The sequence below is a fragment of the Odontesthes bonariensis genome, chromosome 12 (assembly GCF_027942865.1).
Source record: "Odontesthes bonariensis isolate fOdoBon6 chromosome 12, fOdoBon6.hap1, whole genome shotgun sequence".
NCBI lineage: Eukaryota > Metazoa > Chordata > Actinopteri > Atheriniformes > Atherinopsidae > Odontesthes > Odontesthes bonariensis.
Window position 1 is genome coordinate 19,531,176 of NC_134517.1, and position 18,617 is coordinate 19,549,792.

An 18,617-nucleotide genomic window follows, 5' to 3' on the forward strand; every position below is an offset into this window, starting at 1 on the left:
TACCCTACTGTTTAATACACGTTTGTTTCTGGGCTTTTCGGCTGTTCAAAATATACCTAAAGTAATCCCGCAACAAATACAGTAATTTAGACTTTTTATTTTATTTTGGCAGACAGTATGGACCATTCTGAAAGAACACAACACACAAACACACATATACCCACACCCACACCCCTGCTGTTCCCACTCTGCCCCCCCCCTGTGAATGAGGACGGCAGAATAGAGGTTGGCAGCAGTCTGCAGGGATACGGATGCTTATCAGAAAGGCTTACAAATCCCCCTCGATGCTCCTGATACGGAGGACAATGGGTATGCGTGTGTAGTGGGAGCTCTCTTAAAGCCTCATTGAAACTGACTTCACTTCTTCACTCTTTAATGAGGTCAGAGTAGCCTGCTGGCTGTATTTCATCATTAAATACAAAGCGGAGAATCATAATAAACTTGTAAATCCGGTGACCTGTGCAAGCCGTATCTTTTTTTTATTAATATAAGGAAACAATGCTGGACAAACTGAACCTGCCTCAGTCAATACCTCACTCAGTGAACATGACATCAAAGAAATAATTTTCCTCAGAGCTTGATCAAAGTATATTATCCTGATGTGACTAAACTAACACTCTCTATCACTGCATTCCTAACTTAAATGCCAGAGTTGTTGCTTCCCTTTGTGATCCTGTCTTTGTATTGAACTTGGGGTTAATTGCCCCGGTGGAAGCAGCTGTGAGGCCACCAGAGTTGCAGGTGAGCTTTCAGCAGCTCTCAGTAAACACATGAGCCTCCCACACAGCTTTGTGCAGCTTCCAAAGAATGTTCATGAAATGAGACTGAATAAGGTTCAGATGACAATGAAACAACAAAGCTTCTGCATGCAGCTTATAGTCTGATTCCTTTGGCCTTTAACTTGTTCTGGTTGGTCAAAGAGGTTTTAGGTAATGGAAAAATGGCACGACATGAAAGTGCAAACTGTTGTTCGTTACAAGGGCGTTTTCAGTTACTTCTGTGGGAATGGGCTTAACCCGTTTGTCAGTTTTGGGTGGAAGCAGAAGACAGTTGGCACTCAGTGTGGTTAACTGAATGTCTGAAACTTTGGTTTCATATTTAGGTGACTGGGGTGGGGCCCTGAAGGGAGCACAAGATGCTGCCCCTTTAGAGTGTTAATATTGGTATGTGTTTTGCAAATAACGCTCATTACACATTTACCCTACATGATATGGTGTTTGGTTAACAGATTGTGGTTATTCTATAAGCATTGAAAAGCTGGTCTCATTTAAAATGCTGCCAGATTTCACATGAAATATACACCAGTACAAACAATTGTTATTGTTGCTGTTAGATTCCATTTTCTATTAATTCTATTAAACAGCATACTTTATGACTGATATCAACAACATAGTTTAGCATAGAAAATAATATATTACTTGAATGCTTTCACAGTTTTTTTTATATACCTATTTTCATGTGTAATATTTTTAGAATGATAAATCCATAGCAAAAGTTATTCTTACAAAAATGCATGCAGGATCTAAAGGATAAATGTCAACGTCCCTTCTTCTTATACAAGACCTTAAGAAATCTGAAATATTGTGCTCCACTCACAGTACTTCTATGTACTTCATTGGAAAATGTGCATAAAACACATACTTTCAAGTACTGTAACTCAGGTAAGTGCGTATATATCACTGGATCTTTATTTACATGACAGTCATTTTCCCCAAAAAACTGCTCCTATAGCTGTTACAGACTAATACACAACAGAATTGGCATCCCTGTGCTATATGTCTTGTGAATGGACATGGAAAGATTAGCATGAAATATAACATTTGCATAAACTTTGGGGCTTTGGTTCGTCAGAGGCCGTTTTTTCCCCCTCCCTATTTCCTGCTTGGCAGAAACCGCCTGGGCTGCGTACTGTTTTGAACGCTGGAAGCGATGATGCCGTGTTAATGCGCACTGCTGTTGGGACCAGCCTTGGAGGCGTTGCTCCAGTGTATCAACAAGTGCAGTTCGAAGCACAGGCTTACATTCATCTCAGGAGACGGAGTGGGGCACACGCAAGTTTCTTGCTGTGGAGTTGAAGGTATCTTTCAAAACCAATACTGATCGCAACCAAATCTGTTCTCCAAAAGAGAAGAGCAGATCGAAGAAGAAGGAATAAAAAGCAGGTACGTTTTTAAAAGAGCTGCTGTGCAGGAATAAGATATATATTTTTCAGCTTTGTAAAACAGAGATGCTCGACGTGCGATTTTGTGCTGATTACCTATAAACCATACAGATTAGGTTTTGTTTTTTTAAAAAAGAAAAAAAAACAGAATTACGCGTTAACAGTGCCGCTATTCGTTGTTACTCATTTAAGTAGACTCATGTGCTAAATATTACTGTTGAAACTGAGAGAAGTTGTAACTGGAGTGTTTTCTGTACTGTTTTTCCTCGCCCTCAAACTTTCCACTGTGTTTGGGCGCTGTTTGTTTGTCTTCCCATTAAAACCTCAGCTGTCGCTACCGTAACCTCAGAACTGATAACACAAGTTTGTTTCCAGCCTGATATAAATCAACAATGACAACAATGACATTGTATGTGTTCGCCGTCAGTAGCAGCCTGGGATTTCTCATTCGAATTGGTGCCCATGCGTAATGACGCACAAAGCAGTGTGTGCTTATCTACGCGGAAACATCATGCCTCGTACCAAGATTTAAAAAAAAAAAAAAATCTTAACTAAAGCCTGTAGATCGAGACTGACAGGAGGAATTCCGGACAAACACGCTGCACCTGCATGCTCTATTCTTGTCGGCACCATTTGCACATGAAAATACCCCCATTTGCTCTTTTCTGTGAATTGAGGAACAAAAGACGTTCTCGCCCTCTTTGCATTATGTGACTGGATAGCAGGTTAAAGTGTAAGAGAGAAGCCTTGCAGAAATACAGTGGAAGATATGAGCTTCATGTGCAGTCTGTTATCTGATATTGAGGGTGTTAAAAGGTTAATTGGTTTGAAGCCTGCAGGGCAACCTGGCACCTCCAAGTATTTTCCATATAATATGAGGGAATTATACAAAACCACAGTGGCTGATTATCTCGGCTCGGAAAATCCCTCAATTTGAATTAATAGGACTCCCCAATATCTCCTAATGATTTAAAGTCAAAGGTTTCTTTGAGCAGCTTTATCACAAAGGAGTGCGTAATAAGATCCTTTATAAAGTAAAAGTTGTGATACTGAATGTTAAAATTGAACATGCTGGGTTCAAATCTTACATTCACTATTAGTAGGGAGGGACACAGAATTATTTAGCAGATAAATGGATTTAAAGGGAAATAATCCTCATTGGACCATTTTCTATTGCAGAATATTTTCTTTATATTTCATAAACTGTTCAAAGATACACATTTAATTGTTTGAAATTAATTTAAATTGAATTTAAAACGTTTTATTGATCTTGAGCATGAAATAATTGGACAAAATCATGGTATTTTTTTTTCATGAAGCAGCTTTTCTCAATAATTGGCCACATTGCCCACATCCATAGATATTAAAAGTGAGGACTGACATAAAGAGCCGAGCAACACAAAGTCATTCAACTTCTGCTCCTGTTAGTGTGAAATTACTACAGAAGGCATTGAGTGATTTAAGTCTTATTGCTGCTAAATTAACGTTTAAAACAGCATTTAAAGTTCATTTTATGATCTACTTCTGCTGCCTTGAAACCATAAAATCTTACTGTTCAAAGTAACTGGTAATTGTAGCTATCAATAAAATATTTTGATTTAAAGTGTACGTTTTCCCCTAAAATGGGGTGTTTTGGAGTGATTGCAGATCCCAGAAGCTGACCATCATTAGACAGCTGCACATCTTAATATGCTCCAGGTGTCCCTGTATATTCATCTTAACTTTTTCTTTCTTCATTCTCTGGGACTTTGTTCCAATTATCCCCAGTCTCCCACTCACACAGATGTCTGACACGGTCACATTTCACTGCTCTCTGGCGTGCTGTGTCACCCAGTGGTTGGTGACCCTCTTTTTAACCTCGGTTGGACCATTTTGCAGGCGTCAAACCTCCCGCTGATCCCTGCACACAATTCAGTCTGTGGGCGTACAAGCCGGTGAGGGGCAACAGCAGGGTTAAGCCACTCGTGTTCTGGTTTTGATCTATCACCTCTCACCTCTGATCTCTTACACTGTGGCAGGCTGACAGTTAGCTGAGAGAGACATTGCAGCAATAAGCTGTGAATGCAGGCCATGCAAGGGTGAACATATCAGAGGTCCATCAGGCTTAGAGGAATCACAGTGGGTTATTGGCATGCCAGAGGGCTCCAGACTGCTACTTCTATCGTCTGGCATGCTGTTTCATGTTTGCAGTTATAAGCACATTGCATTTGAATTTATGTCAGTGTTCTTGGGTTATAGGAATCATATGTTGTAAAATGACGTGTTCAGGGATTTTCTTTGATCATCTGGGTGGTGACAGCTGATCTCTCACCCTCTATTTTCCTTCTTCAAGAGCAGAGAAGAGACATGGGATTTGTTGTGTTTTTCAAAAACAAGTATGTTAGGGGGAAAATCTCTTTCAAGAGGTATCATGTTTCCCACACTGACCAGTGCTTTATCTTGGAACGCCCAGAACGCTCCGGAAATACACCCTGTTTGGGTTTCTCAGTCCCACTTCCTCATGTCCAAGCTGCACTCTGTGCCAGTGGAGCTAATGTAAACATTTATTGTGCTGCCCCCGGACCGCACATCAATCACAGAAAAAGTCCACCACTTGTGACACAATAAGAGAGAGCTGTTATTAGCTCGAGAAAGCAGTGTTTTAACAAGTTAACCGCATTGAGATTCGCCAGGATCAGGTAGCATACCATAAGTGGGTTTATGTTTTATTAGTTCTGGGGGTCCACACGAGTAAAATAAGCCATGCTTTATGCTACAGAAAATGTCTTCTTAAATAAGAAGGTTACAGGAAACACTGCTAACATTAAGAGGTTCTTAAGATGAATGTATGTTACAAGAAATAATAAATGACTGTCATGTTTCTGCAGGATCTGTCCCAGTCAGAGGTGGTGTGTGTTACGTCCCAGTGGTCTGTGGTCTTCTCCCAGAGCTGAAAAATGAGTCTAAGCCAGAGTGAGCTGCAGGACTTGTGGGAGTCATTTGGGGACCTGAACTTCTCTGAAACCTTTAGCAACATTACAAGTGTGGACGCAACGGTGTGTGCCACAGCATTCAACCGCAGCGCTCTGCTGTACTCCATGTGTGTCCTCTACACTTTCATCTTCATCGTTGGCCTGGCTGCCAACGCTCTGGTCCTCTGGGTAAACGTCCGTGCTCAAAGCGACTCCACCCCTCGCCATGAGACTCACATGTACATCGCTCACCTGGCAGTTGCAGATCTGTGTGTGTGCGCAACTCTTCCTGTATGGGTGAGTTCCCTGGCCCAGCATGGCCACTGGCCATTTGGTGAAGCGGCGTGCAAACTCACACACCTGCTGCTCTCTGTCAACCTCTTTGGCAGCATCTTCTTCTTGGCTTGCATGAGTGTGGACCGCTACGTAAGTGTGACGCAGCCCAGAGATGAGGGAGCTTCACACAGGAAGTTGATTCGCCGTGGTGTATGTGTAGGGGTGTGGCTTCTAGCTCTGGTGGCCTCCTTGCCAGACACCTACTTCCTGCACGTTGTGAAGTCAACACATGGGGACACCATGCTGTGCAGGACACTGTACCCAGAAGAGAACTCCAGGGAGTGGATGGTGGGAGTGCAGCTGACCTTTATCCTCTTGGGTTTTGTGCTCCCCTTTCCGGTCATTGCAGTGTTTTACGCCCTGCTGGCCAGAGCTTTCACCCGCTCCCCTTCATCATCATCTTCCCCAGTAGAGCAGGAGCGTCGCGTAAGCCGCAGGGTGATTCTGGCCTATATTGTTGTTTTTCTGGCTTGCTGGGGGCCCTACCATGCTGTCCTCCTGGCCGATGCCCTGGCGCAGCTGGGCGTGGTGCCTCTGTCTTGTGGCCTGGAGAATGTGCTCTACGTGGCCTTACACCTCACGCAGTGCCTGTCCCTGCTCCACTGCTGCTTCAACCCCATCCTCTACAACTTCATCAACAGAAACTACCGCTACGACCTCATGAAGGCCTTCATTTTCAAATACTCCACTCGGACGGGCTTGGCACGTCTCATTGAAGCTTCTAACATGTCTGAAACTGAATACTCTGCTGTAGCTGTAGAGAACCCACCTCAGATCTAAAAGACAAAATCCAAATGACTCTAATGCAGTGTAAAGTTATGTTACAGCTGATTTGTTCTGTCCACTGTCCAAAGCCAATCCAGCAACATTTTTATAGTAATCTGCTTTAGTTATAGAAAAAAACTTGAAGATTGGAGTGGTCATCTCTGACTGAGAAGCACTTAAAACAGTTTGCAAAAACAGCTGATATTCAAATCATATAGATGTAGTCATTAGTTGTAAAGAGAAAACAAAGACTGCAAATTTAATGAAATCATTGCTTTTTACTATGTAAGTGTGAATGCACTGTGTGTGAGTTTGTGTGTGTGTGTATGTATGAGATTTGTAATGTATATTAATAGTATCAGCAGAGTAATATCTTTGTATCTAGTTGTATTTATATAGATTTTTTTTTTTTTTGCCTCCTTCATGTTGTAATGCAAAGTCTTCACACACTGATGTTTGCTCAGTGCTCCACATCGCACGACACTGCCTCATCATTTATAGCTGAGCCACTGACTGACTCTGTGCTTTAGTCCTGCTGTCTCATTATGAATCATAACCTCATGTTGCATCAGCTGAAGCCTTCGGAAAAGTGAGTGTTTTTTTAAAGTCAAGAAGAATAGTTACACTTTTTCTAAAGAATATACTTTATTGCTGTTTTGCTTCCCGCTTAAATGGTATTTGGTATGACTCTCATCTTTATAAACTCAACAGAATGCTGCAGGAAGTTGTTAATTAGTTTAGCTTAGCTTAGCCTACTGGGATCTCTCCTTCATTATCCTTCACTTTTCTTGAGATTGTCTGGAGGCCACAGCTATGACTACTGATCTTACAGAGGAAATACACGAACTTCCTGACTTTCCTGATGGCTATTTTATTGGATAAAGCATTAAAGTCTGCCGTGTCTGTGATTTATTAGTGCCATAGTCAAAGAGATAGCCTACACATGCTCATGTATTGCAAATCTTGCTATCAGCACGCAGGCCACAGACAGCTCAAACTTTACGAGCAAATAACAGAATAGCTTTACTTCTCTAATGCAGGCAGCAGCTGGAGTATGCAACAGTGTTAGAGACCAAATTACAAAAACATCAATGCATTTCCTGCGAGTTGTATGCGCATGTGTGGACAAACCAAAGCTTGACAGAAAGAGATGGAGTTTTTATGTGTCATAAACTTTGAGTCCAACACTTTGCTCACTTTAATATTTTGTGTTGCTGACACGGAGCGTGATTGGTCACATGATTGGTTACACATGCTTGTACTCTGAAAAGATTCCATGTTGCGATTAGAAGAGAGTGGAGACAAACATGTCTCTACAAGAATCGAGGCATTCCTCTGACATTGTAATGTGTAACATGTGTTTTGTTATATATTAAATACATAGAAAATGTTTTGCCTCTTTGGTTTTTGTAAAAAAAAAAAAAGATCTCATAACTTTATACCCTCCAGGAATTGAGATCCCTAAAATACAGCTATTAACTCATTCAGACCTGATGCGTCATTCGATCGTACCCTTATTTACATTGAGAAGACATCGCACCATCTCATCTTAAAGAGTTGTGTTTTAGTAAAGCTTTTGGTGTTAGGTTGTTGAGTTCATACAAAACAAAAACATCAAGCCTCAACTGAACAAAAATAAAAAGTGGTTCTCTGTGGTTTCATTACAGCCATCATGTGGGATTTGGACTAAACTTTGTTCAAATCTTAAAAGAGGACATTTTCCAATCACTGACACACTAAGACAACAAAGGATGTAGTTCCTGTCTCTTTCAAGACAAAAACAACAGTCGTTGTTTCCTGAAAGTTCAGTGAGAAGACTGGTATCAAGTTTCTCATATTTTTTGTCATCAAGAAATAAACAAACCTCAAACAATTCAGAATAATACACGTGCCCGGTATTCCAATCGTCTCTAACTATATGATTATCTTCTGAAGATGAAAACTCAGTATGGTTTAACTAATTATTCTTGTAGGAGGAACCAAACCCTGTCTTTTACCCTTATGATACATGATGAAACTCCACTCAGCTGTCAGTTGTCGACACTTCTGTTTCCTCTGCTCATAACCAGCATCTATACCTTCCCCTCCTGTGAGATGATGAGCGCAATAAAGGAAACCATCACAATGGCCAAAAAACACATCTGGGCAGACGGATGTGGTGAGCTCTCAGGGAGATATCCCTGCCAAGTTCAACCAATATGTTGACACAGCTTTCTCAATCTTTGTTTCTATTTTTCTTCCATATTTCTATATCTCCTTCTTTAAAATACATATAAAAAAGAAGGTACGCCCTCTTTCAGGTCTGAGGTTATATATATATATATATATATATATATATATATATATATACCCTTTTCAAGGGTTTTTCATATAATTGAGGTTTTACCCAGTCATTTAGGCACAGCTCTCAAACTTTGTGAAGTAATGTACGACTCAATGAGTGTAAGGTGCTCAGGTGTTGTGGCTGTTTTTCCCTAATTAAAAAAACGCAAAAATGTGGTCATATGGTCTATATGACCACATTTTTTATTATGTCCAGAAATATGAACTACTACTGTACATACATCGCCTTTTTTTCCCTAGCTCCTTATCTCTTGCCTACATATATTCAGACTTTTAGCCTCCTTTTGAGGCCTTTAGTGACATCACCAGTACCCTTGAGACAGATGACTGAAAAGCTGTGCTAAAGGTTGGAATTGGCAAATGAGGAGCAGCTCAACAGTGTTCCTTGCTGAATCACTGGCACAGTCAGACCCCACTGTTGCATGTACTCCGATAAGGAAGCTGTGCAGGGAATTTCGAAGGTCAAACTAAGTGAGTGACCTGCTAATGATACCCTCCTGGCTTCCTCTCTAACTTAGACACAGCCTTGATCTTGCAGCACTCCTGGTGGGTGCTGGTCTCCTTCTCCTTTCTTGTGTGAATGATTTTCCTGACACAAGACTTTTTCTTTTGACCCTGTCAATACCTTCCAATGGTTCTTTACAGGTCAGTGAGCCTCCACTAACTAGCTCCTATGTAGTGAATGCATAGGCTTTGTTCTCACTGGAATGCTGGTTCATTTGCTTTTGACAATCACCCTGCAAGCAGTTCCTAGAGAAAGAATTATGAGCCCTAATTAAGCCCTGGTGCTCAAAAAACTTCGGAGGGCTTTAACTTGATTAAATGCAAACATGTTTTGGATTATCAACTGCAATCTAAATACAATTAAAATTAGAAGAGAGACTGAAATCCTTAACAGGATAGGGACTAAATTAATCTTCTGCACTGGGATATTGATGTATATATAATTTACTATAGGTATTACAGCAACATTATATCCATGCCATACATACACACACTGAGGATTTATGCTTACATATAAGCAGGATAAGTATGTATTTTTCCAGCTGAGGTTTGTAATATATTTCAGATCAGCTGCTGTAGTGCTCAGTTGGAGTCATACTCGCTGGCTGGATTTTGTCAACAACATATTTGAATGATTACACTGCAACAGTTTTGCACTGAACTAGTGAGGAGCAGAGAAGGTTTTACATCTGTGATCTTGTCTTTTGTTTAGTTGATCAGATATTTTGATAGAAAAGAATGTTGGCTATTGACAACTTTCTGATTCATGATTAATGCAATCGTGACTTGCTGAATGCTTAAATGTTCACTCGAAATGTAATTTGGTGGGTTGCCATCTCCTTAAAACACATTTCATGTTGCAGATTAATCTAAATAAATATGTACGTCTGGCAAACGGGTTTGTGCAGGGGGAACAGTTTGTATTGTGTATTTCTGCTGCTCCACAATTGAACAGCTAATATTTCAACTGGAATGCACTTAAGCGGTAAACTGCTGTGCTGTCTGTCACGGGTTTGCCATAAATTCCGAATGCACAATGTGTCAAAAATGTGACTGAGACCATGCTCTGTCTAAACCAAAACACTGAGTTAAATGTTAAACTCGTCTAAGAGGAGCAAACTGAAAAACTCCCCTTTTGGTGCTTAGTTTTCAGCACGGTTTTCTGTCACTATGTGGAACATGTGCAGTCCTGTTAATTTGTGTGATCCTCTCCAAAACACACAAAAAAGATTTACAGCAAAACGTATGAGAGACTATTTTCAGTTTCCTTTCAGTTCAGTCCTTTTTTCCTTACAGCAGCTTAATTCACAAGTTAGCAGAGGGTTATTAATGGGGGCTCTCTTCTTTAGTTTGATTTAATAAGCAGAAGTAATGGGCCAGACAGTCTGTTAACGGAGAGTTTTTTTCGTCTGTGTTATGTTGAGAAGAGATAACATTAATGAATTATGAAACAAAGAGGAGGTGCAGAGGTGGAGATTAATTTAAAGCAGGAGCATTCTTCAGTGCTGTCCACAAGAGGAGCACACTTTTAAAAAGTACATGCATTCATCATATTATTGTCAGACAAACAACAAAAGCCTGCGTGCTAAATGAAGCTGTTATATTGTTTCTGGATGATTTCCAGGCATTTAGAGAAGGTTCGATTCCCAGCGAAGCCTGAGCTTGCTTTGTTCAATGTGGCAGGGATTTAACATGAGGACTTATGCTGAATAAAGAGTCTTGAATTATTAATGAAGTACAACAGGAGAGCTGCAGCTGTTTGTGCTCAGAAGGAGTTTTTGGGGCGGACATGAGGAAAGTTGGAGGATTGGATTAGTTTAGCACTCCATGCTGCCAGGTGAGGAAAACATGTTCTCTGTCCAGATGTTGGACAGATGTTCTTTGAAAAGAGAAAGGCAATTAAAAAAGGAGTTTGCAGACAACTGGACCTGATTTTTTTGGGATCAGACACCAGTGGTATGCAGTAATTTGTAAAGTCATGGCTTACTTAACCCGTCCTGATAACACTATGAAGGCAGATTGTTTGAGTGAGCTGGACTTCATCAGTAGAAACTGAGGGATTACCAAAGTTAGAGTTTATTTGGCTTGGTTCAGGATTAATGATGATACTGCAAGGGTCTTTAAGAGCATATGTTCTGTTTGCCTGATCGTTTCGGTTTCAGACCTTGAGGGATGGTTTGGAAACTCCTCTGGCTGAAAACCTCAAGAGGCTACTCGTACACCATGTATTTTGGTCAGTTTAATCAAAATTACAGAAGAAAACAAACAACAGATAAATAAAAAGGCAAGCCTAACCTTGATAGGTATCTAGTAATGCACAGTTTGGTTTTTAATTTGTCCAGGATTTGAGAAATCTGAGGCAAAGATCTCTGCCTCCACAACACAATTGCCCAGCACAATGGAACTTAATCACATTTCAGTGTGAACACAATGGGTTGTATAGATTATCCAGAGTAAACTGGGGCACAAACAATATTCTTTTTGTTTCCTTTTTGTGGCTGTGCAGGGATAGTGACACTTCTGAAAAGAAAAAAAAATCTGAATAGCTAAAAACTTTCTAGAAGAATTCAGTCAGAATATATGTAAAGTAAAAAAAGTAAGTAAATCAAGCAATCATTTAGAGAGGACTCTCCTTTTTTCTCTTTTTAGTTTTCCTTCAACTCTTCATTATAGGTACAGCTGGCTCTATAACCACTAATTGTTTCTCCATGTTCACCTGCTGCCTGTCTGTTTGTTGGGCAGCTGACAGAGAATTTCTTTTTTTTTTTACTCTTCTGTTGCCAAAACACATCACCACTAAAAGTAACCTGTCTAACGATGGTCTAATCCCACCAGCATGCTGACTGCATTGTTTAGGATAGTTAAATGATCAATGGTTACGACCACTGTTTATGTCTGAAGTTTTCTAGTGGTTTGTGTCATTGTATTTGTCACAGTGGTGAAGCGAGGGGTGTAGAGACCTTTTGCAGATGAAGTTTGATGTGGTTAACATTGTGAAAGGGTGTAGTTCAGTCCAAAACATGAACATTTCTTAGACCTATCCAAGTAGTTTTGATAAAGCTGACTTCATAAAACTGCAATGACACAATGAAATGAAATATAAGTACAATTTAAGGTCAAAGGCAGGGAATCTGTTCTGTTATTTAGGTAAGACTGCTGATATCAGCACTTTGGACTGAATCCTAGTAATTCTTAAACAAATTGAAAAGGTTAAAAGAGTTGAAGACAGCTGCTGAGAATAGTGATAATTATTACACTTTTGAAGGCAGAAATTTTTATCCAAAAGCTGTGAGAATAACATATTAGGGGCAATGAGGGTTCAGTAAGAATACGTCTAAGTTTGAGTTTGAAGCAATACCTTCCGATTGAAAGACATCTCAGGTCAAACGGGATCAGTTCAATAAATGCTCCTAATTGTTTTAGGAGTATGATGGCTTTCAAACAGTGATATCCAGAAGAGTAACACTGTTCTTTACCTTACAAAGTCTGTTTCCAGAAGACTTGGAAAGTTTTCTAAAATTGGCCAAGCGTGGACAAGAAAGTGTAATTCAAAGAAAGGGTGATGTATCACAGTGGTAAACATGTCCCTCTCACAGCGGAACGTTGCTGACATAAAATTCTCGATTTATTTACATTTTCCAAACAAAACGGAGCTGGTCGGAGAAGACTTAAAATCATTCATTTTAACTTATAAAGTAATAAAGGTTCAAATGGGAAAAAAAAAATATAAAGAATCTGAATCTGAAAAACTATGAGCTGAAAAACTTATGATGTTCTGTAGATGTTGGGACTCGAGTTAAGTCAGTAGCACGGTGGTTCCTTTAGGTCCAGATCAACAGATTACCAGACTGAAGCTTTGAATCTAATTTATGAGCCAAATAGATTAGACATAGAGTGTTTTAAAATAAGCCTCACATGTACCCTGAATTATGGGATGTGATATTATGTGCCGCTGCCCACCACTTCATGCCTGTTGTTCAACCCCTCATAAACCATCTTGTGGCTTACTGTTTGTGTGAAAGCTCTAATCTCTTCCAGATCTATATGTAACTGTATAGACAGGACGCACATAACTGTGAAGGCTTGATTTTGAGGGGGCTGATTTATACCATACTTTATGCCCAAGCCATGGATCCGGTGTTTAGACGTCACCTAATTCATCCACCAACCTGTCAGCTTCAAGAGCTCTGCCTGAAGTGCGACTTAAAGTTCAGTCTCCAATCGATCAACCGAGCAGCATGCTTGCTTCAAAGCAGATAATGAAACTTCAGAGATGTGACAGGAAAGAGGAGGCAGCTGCTTTACGGCTTTTGGAGGCACACAAGCCCCTACAAACCATTTGGTGTTATTAAATTCATATTTGTCAGCTATTTCATAAGGACCCAGTTGTGTGGTTGGAGTGAAGAGGAGTATGATTAGAACTTCATCTGAATGTATTATGTTATTCTTATCAACCTGTTTATTCAACTAATCTGTTTTCCCATCACTTCATATCAAATGCTTTATTTCTCTCCTGTGTAGAGTCATGCAATATGCTAAGCTCAAAAATCTTGCTTTTGAACAGAGTTTGGTAATGTTTATCAAAGTTTTTCATGGTAGAATCACCTCTTTTTCCTAGATGGATAATGAATGATTTGCCAACAGCACTTTGAGACTGACTGCAGATAATGAAAGCTTATTTTAATTCCTGAAAGAGAATAAAGGTGTTGACATACCTTTATCTCGGCTGTCAGAGTGTGTTAAGAGAGACAGCTACATTCAAAAGCGGGATTTATGTGCTTCTCTGATGTGACAAAAACACTGCGAACCTTTGGCAGTGTGGGATGTTTTGTCTGTGATGATGTTTGAGCAGCCAAATGTCCTCCTTTGGTTCCTGTCTGGGGTCAGACTCTGGCATTCCACTGAATAAACACGCCTGTTTTTTCAGACAAAAGCGTGAGTCCCAGTCAAGTCAACATAACATCACTGCACCAAGGCCCACTTTAATAAGCTTCATAAACCTGCAGCTGCCTCCTCTTTCTGTCTGAGCTGTAAGTCACCACACATTCATCTTAACTTTCCAGAAAAACAGGCCTTGTCAGACAGTAAAACTTTGTTATATGAGTAAAATGCCATGTTGGACTTTTTTTAATAGGGATAATAGCAATGGCAACTTTATTTCTATGGTACATTTAACATTTAAATACATACATATTAAATTTCCCAGAACACAAGGCCAAAAACACTTTTTTTTGTCACCCAACAAGACACAATTTTTTGGGGTGTTGAGTTTTGCTGTTGTAATTTGTCCCCCTTTGTTGCGTTCTGCACCTTCAGGTCACCATATGAAAATGCTGGAACATATTATTTTACACCTAAGATAAAACAAAGAAAAATTCCCCGAAAACTGTAGCTTCCAAACTTTTGCCCTCACACATTAATGCAGCGCACACAATAGCATCTTTGTTTGTCTGCACTCTGATATTCTCATTACAACATTCTAACCGCAAATGAAATGTATTGTTTGAGCACCTGCCAGCGCCCCAGCCATTCAACAGAGAACCACACAACGTGTACTCTGTATGTGTTACCCAAGCAGTAATTCTGCTTATTTGACTTTTGCCTTGGAATTATTAAATATCATTAGAACACCTGAATTCTTACGCATTCTACATGTAAAGTAATATCCCCAAGTTGGCCCTCTCTCTGCACAATCAATGGGAGGAAAATTAGATGTAATTTGACTGTATGCTCATTCTACATACCTGCTCTTTGCATTACAGGGTCATGAGTAGATCATACTCCAGTCTTGTAAAACACATTGCACGAGAATTTGACAAATCTTAAGCTGACACATAAAAACGAGGATGAAGAGTCAAACCTCCTGCCAACATTCTCCTCAAAATGAATTCCCTTCATTTGTTATCTCAGCTATGTTTTGTAAGGGGACCCTGATTGCTGACTGGATTGTACTCTGCTGAAATGTTTTGGGGTTTTTTGTGGGTCTGATGGCTGCTGTTGGAGTTATTTTCCCCATCTCAACTTAGCCATATTCTTCATTGCAGACATGCCATTATATATAAAGAATGTTAGTTAAACAGCGATTGTCCCTGATGATGTATTTAGGTCTGTCTAGCACCAAGAAGGGAAGAAAAACACCTCTGTCTCTTCCCCTATCTGCTCCACTTTTCTTCTCGTCTGGATAGCAGGACAGATAGACGCTGCGCGGTGTCAGTTTACAGGGAGTTTCTCCCACCATAACTGACACAGCATGCACACACAGAATTTACGCCCTGAGGTGAAAACGAATGTCTCCATGTCATTCAACAACCACCTTGGAGCGTCTTGGCTGAATCGAGAGCTACCTGTCATACTCCAAGACACCGCAGTAACTGCCCCCGAAGGAGAGAAACTTCCACAGCTACCCTGGAGCTCACTCAACTCTTCCTCCATCATCGTTGTTTTGGTTACAGGTTCCCTTTAGCTCAAACAACCTGTGATTTATGTCATGCACCCTGCTGTGATAAGAAGGAATTTATAATGGGTATTTATACACACAACCACGCAAACAAGACTAACCTTATTTGGCTGTTTTTATTGGAGGAAAAAAAATCTGTTCCTTTAAACTGAAACTTTTATTGATGGCCCAGGATTGTTACACTTGACCTAAATACAGTAACTTCGATACCAAACTTGACGCTGTTTTTGTAATTCTTCTCTTTGTATAAAAAAAGGAGGCTTACATCACCACTGTTTTCCTTAGCTTGGTTTCACAGGGCTCAGTAAACTTTTATGTGGCTTGACAAATGAGTTTGTGAGAGAGCTCATGAGAAATAAAACAAAATCAGAGTGAGATGAATGGGGGAGGAAGTTGTAGTTTCCGGGTGGGGGGCGAGGGCGGTATAGAAGGGGGAAACTGAGAGCTGACACGCCCAGTGTGACACCAAATCTCAGCATTCATCCACACAATTGACCAAATGAAAACACACCGTGGATTGTATTTCCCTCTTTGGCATTCAGTTATGAATAGAAGATTTTCACAAGCTGAACTGAGGGGTTTGCCCTCTTCTGCCCCCTTTCACCCCTGCAGTGGTTTTAAGTCGCCCCATGTATCATTTGCTGGTTTTATTTGCTGCAACCCATCATTGTTGTCACAGCTGCAGCTATTTTATTGTTCAAAAACAAAGATTCTGAACAGGAGAGCTGCTGGAGAAACATTAGAAGAGCTAATGGAGTAATTAGCACCATCACGCATCAGTGTCACGAACCTTTGTCAAAGACCTGCCTCCAGAGTTTAAAAGTCACAAAGCAACCTTTCACCCTTTTAGTTTATTTTGCTCTGGGTGAACAGAGCAGCAGATCAACAAAGACGCGTTCTTTTATCGAGATTCACGCTACATGAAGATGTGGATATACGGCCCTGGTGCTTTCGTTTCAAGTCTGACTCAAAAAATGTGATCTTGATAATTTCCTGCATCGTTGCTATGGTAACACAGAGCATCAAAGCGCCATAATTTAGGGCTTGGAGTCAAACATACCAGAGATGATAGGAAAGATGGAGACTATGAACAGGGAAAAGTCTTTTGTGTCTGATATCCTAATTTTAGCGGAAAGCCCCTTGATGAAAATAGAGACCCTTTCAAGAAAAACATGAAAGGGAAAAAATTACTGTAGCTCATTTGAGTGAAGTTTCATTTGGAGGCTCTTTGATTTGCTTCCACTTTACTGTTTCTTTTTTTTTTTATTTCTGTAATTTGGTTAAAATTAAATTTAGTCCAATACTTGATTATTTATGACCATCAAAACTAATGGTAGAGTTTGCATGTTCTCCCGGTTCATGTGTGGGTTCTCTCCAGGTACTCTGGCCTCCTCCCACTGAAAACATGCACGCTAATTGGTGATTGTAAATTGACAATAGACATCAGTGTTAGTGTACATGTGTTTTTTTTTTTACTCATTTGTCTCTGTTTTGGTACTGGATGGACAGAAAACTAAAGGTACTCCCCTTAGCTTCAGTTGTACTTTGTTGTGCTGAATTGCAAATGAAAGTTTCCAAGGCCCGTGATTCTCCAGCTCTGTTGCATTGGGTGAGCCTGCTGTTATAGGGGAACCTAAAAAATATTTTCCCCATGTCTAAACGTGGGGATAAGAGTTAAGTATGTCACTTAACTCATCTGATTCATGAGACATGGACTATCACGGAAACTTTCTGTCATTGTTTCATTGTCATTGGGTTTATGTGCCTAAACATGGCTACCAGAGTCCATTCTAGGATCATAAATACTTGATTAGGTTATATATTCAAGGTGGGTCTGGTACTTTTGTTGCACCATCCTGTTTGTAAGGTCACAATGAGAGTTGGACTAGATTAGGGACTGCCAGAATGGCAGACCATGACTCTGTTCTGTCACTTATATACCTTGACAAGGTAACATTTTTTGCCAGGATAGAAGACAACTGCTGTGTGCAAAGGGCTATTGCCTGCTTTCCTTCGAATGAATGAATCTTCAGCTTTTTCACCGAGGTAGTTTTGTTTTTACTGCAACCTGAGAAGGGGTACCTCAATCTGTTAAGCAGACAGGCTGGTCTGACAGACAGATGTGAAATGAGCATGACGTCCTGACAGTATACAGTCAATGAAGGTGAAGGTGAAGCTGTGGCTTCCCTTCATGCGGGGAAGAGACTCTGACACATTACACACCTCATAAGGCTTACCGCATAAGGCGACTGCAGTGTTTATAAATGTTCCTCGGGGATACAAGTTGCTTGGAACATGGGGAGCTCAGGAATGTATAAGCTTGGGAATCTAGGACCTTGAGGACAAATGGTGTTTTTTGTTGACTCGTACAGTACTGTGAGCATTTCTTTTTTGTTTTGTTTTTTACATGGCAGATTGCGACAAACATTTTTTTGGTACCGTTCCAATAAATCTGAACTGATACTAAACTCTGACGTAAAGAGACTGTGGAGCACTGATACTTTTTTTTTTTTTTTGCTACGTCACCTGTCTTTATGACTAAGTTTAGCTCCTCGTTGTTGGAAAAGAAGCACATACTGAGAATCAAGTACAGCATTACTCGGAAAGGCTCTATTGCTCTCTTTTAAGACACATGTTTAAGACACATTAAGAGGATGAGTCAGAAGTTGCAGCTGACACCACTATGATGATGTTGGAAAAACTGAATGTCTGTTACTCAGACCAATTTACACTGTACCATACCGTGTAATGGAAAAACATAAAAACATTCCCTCTCTGCAAATGTTTGCTCACTTACACGAACATGGTAGAATTATGCCACCTTCGTGACAATCATTAGACATTTCATTAGAGGGGTATTCAAGTTAGTGTAAGCATTGAAATCCTTAAGTACAATGAAAAGAGATCAACATGTAGACTTGTTTTTGATATCCGAGCTGAAAAGTTGCTAAATATGTTTCAAAGGGGAAAAAAAGTCAGAGGAATAACGAAGAATATGAGTAAAAATATGATGATAGTAATATTTGCTCTTTACAACACTGTGCCAAAATATTCTCATTGGGTATGGTTTAGACAATAATCACATTTTTGCCCCCATGGC

General features: G+C 40.1%; 1 protein-coding gene across 1 annotated transcript; it reads left to right on the forward strand.

Annotated features, from left to right (window-relative positions):
• The first annotated feature begins 1,937 nt into the window (after nucleotides 1-1,937).
• Nucleotides 1,938-7,603, forward strand: LOC142396601 (atypical chemokine receptor 3-like). The gene is made up of 2 exons (XM_075479513.1): nucleotides 1,938-2,162; nucleotides 5,029-7,603. The coding sequence occupies exon 2, from the start codon at nucleotides 5,098-5,100 to the stop codon at nucleotides 6,226-6,228; it is 1,131 nt and encodes a 376-aa protein (XP_075335628.1). The 5' UTR covers nucleotides 1,938-2,162; nucleotides 5,029-5,097; the 3' UTR covers nucleotides 6,229-7,603.
• The last annotated feature ends 11,014 nt before the right edge of the window (nucleotides 7,604-18,617 follow it).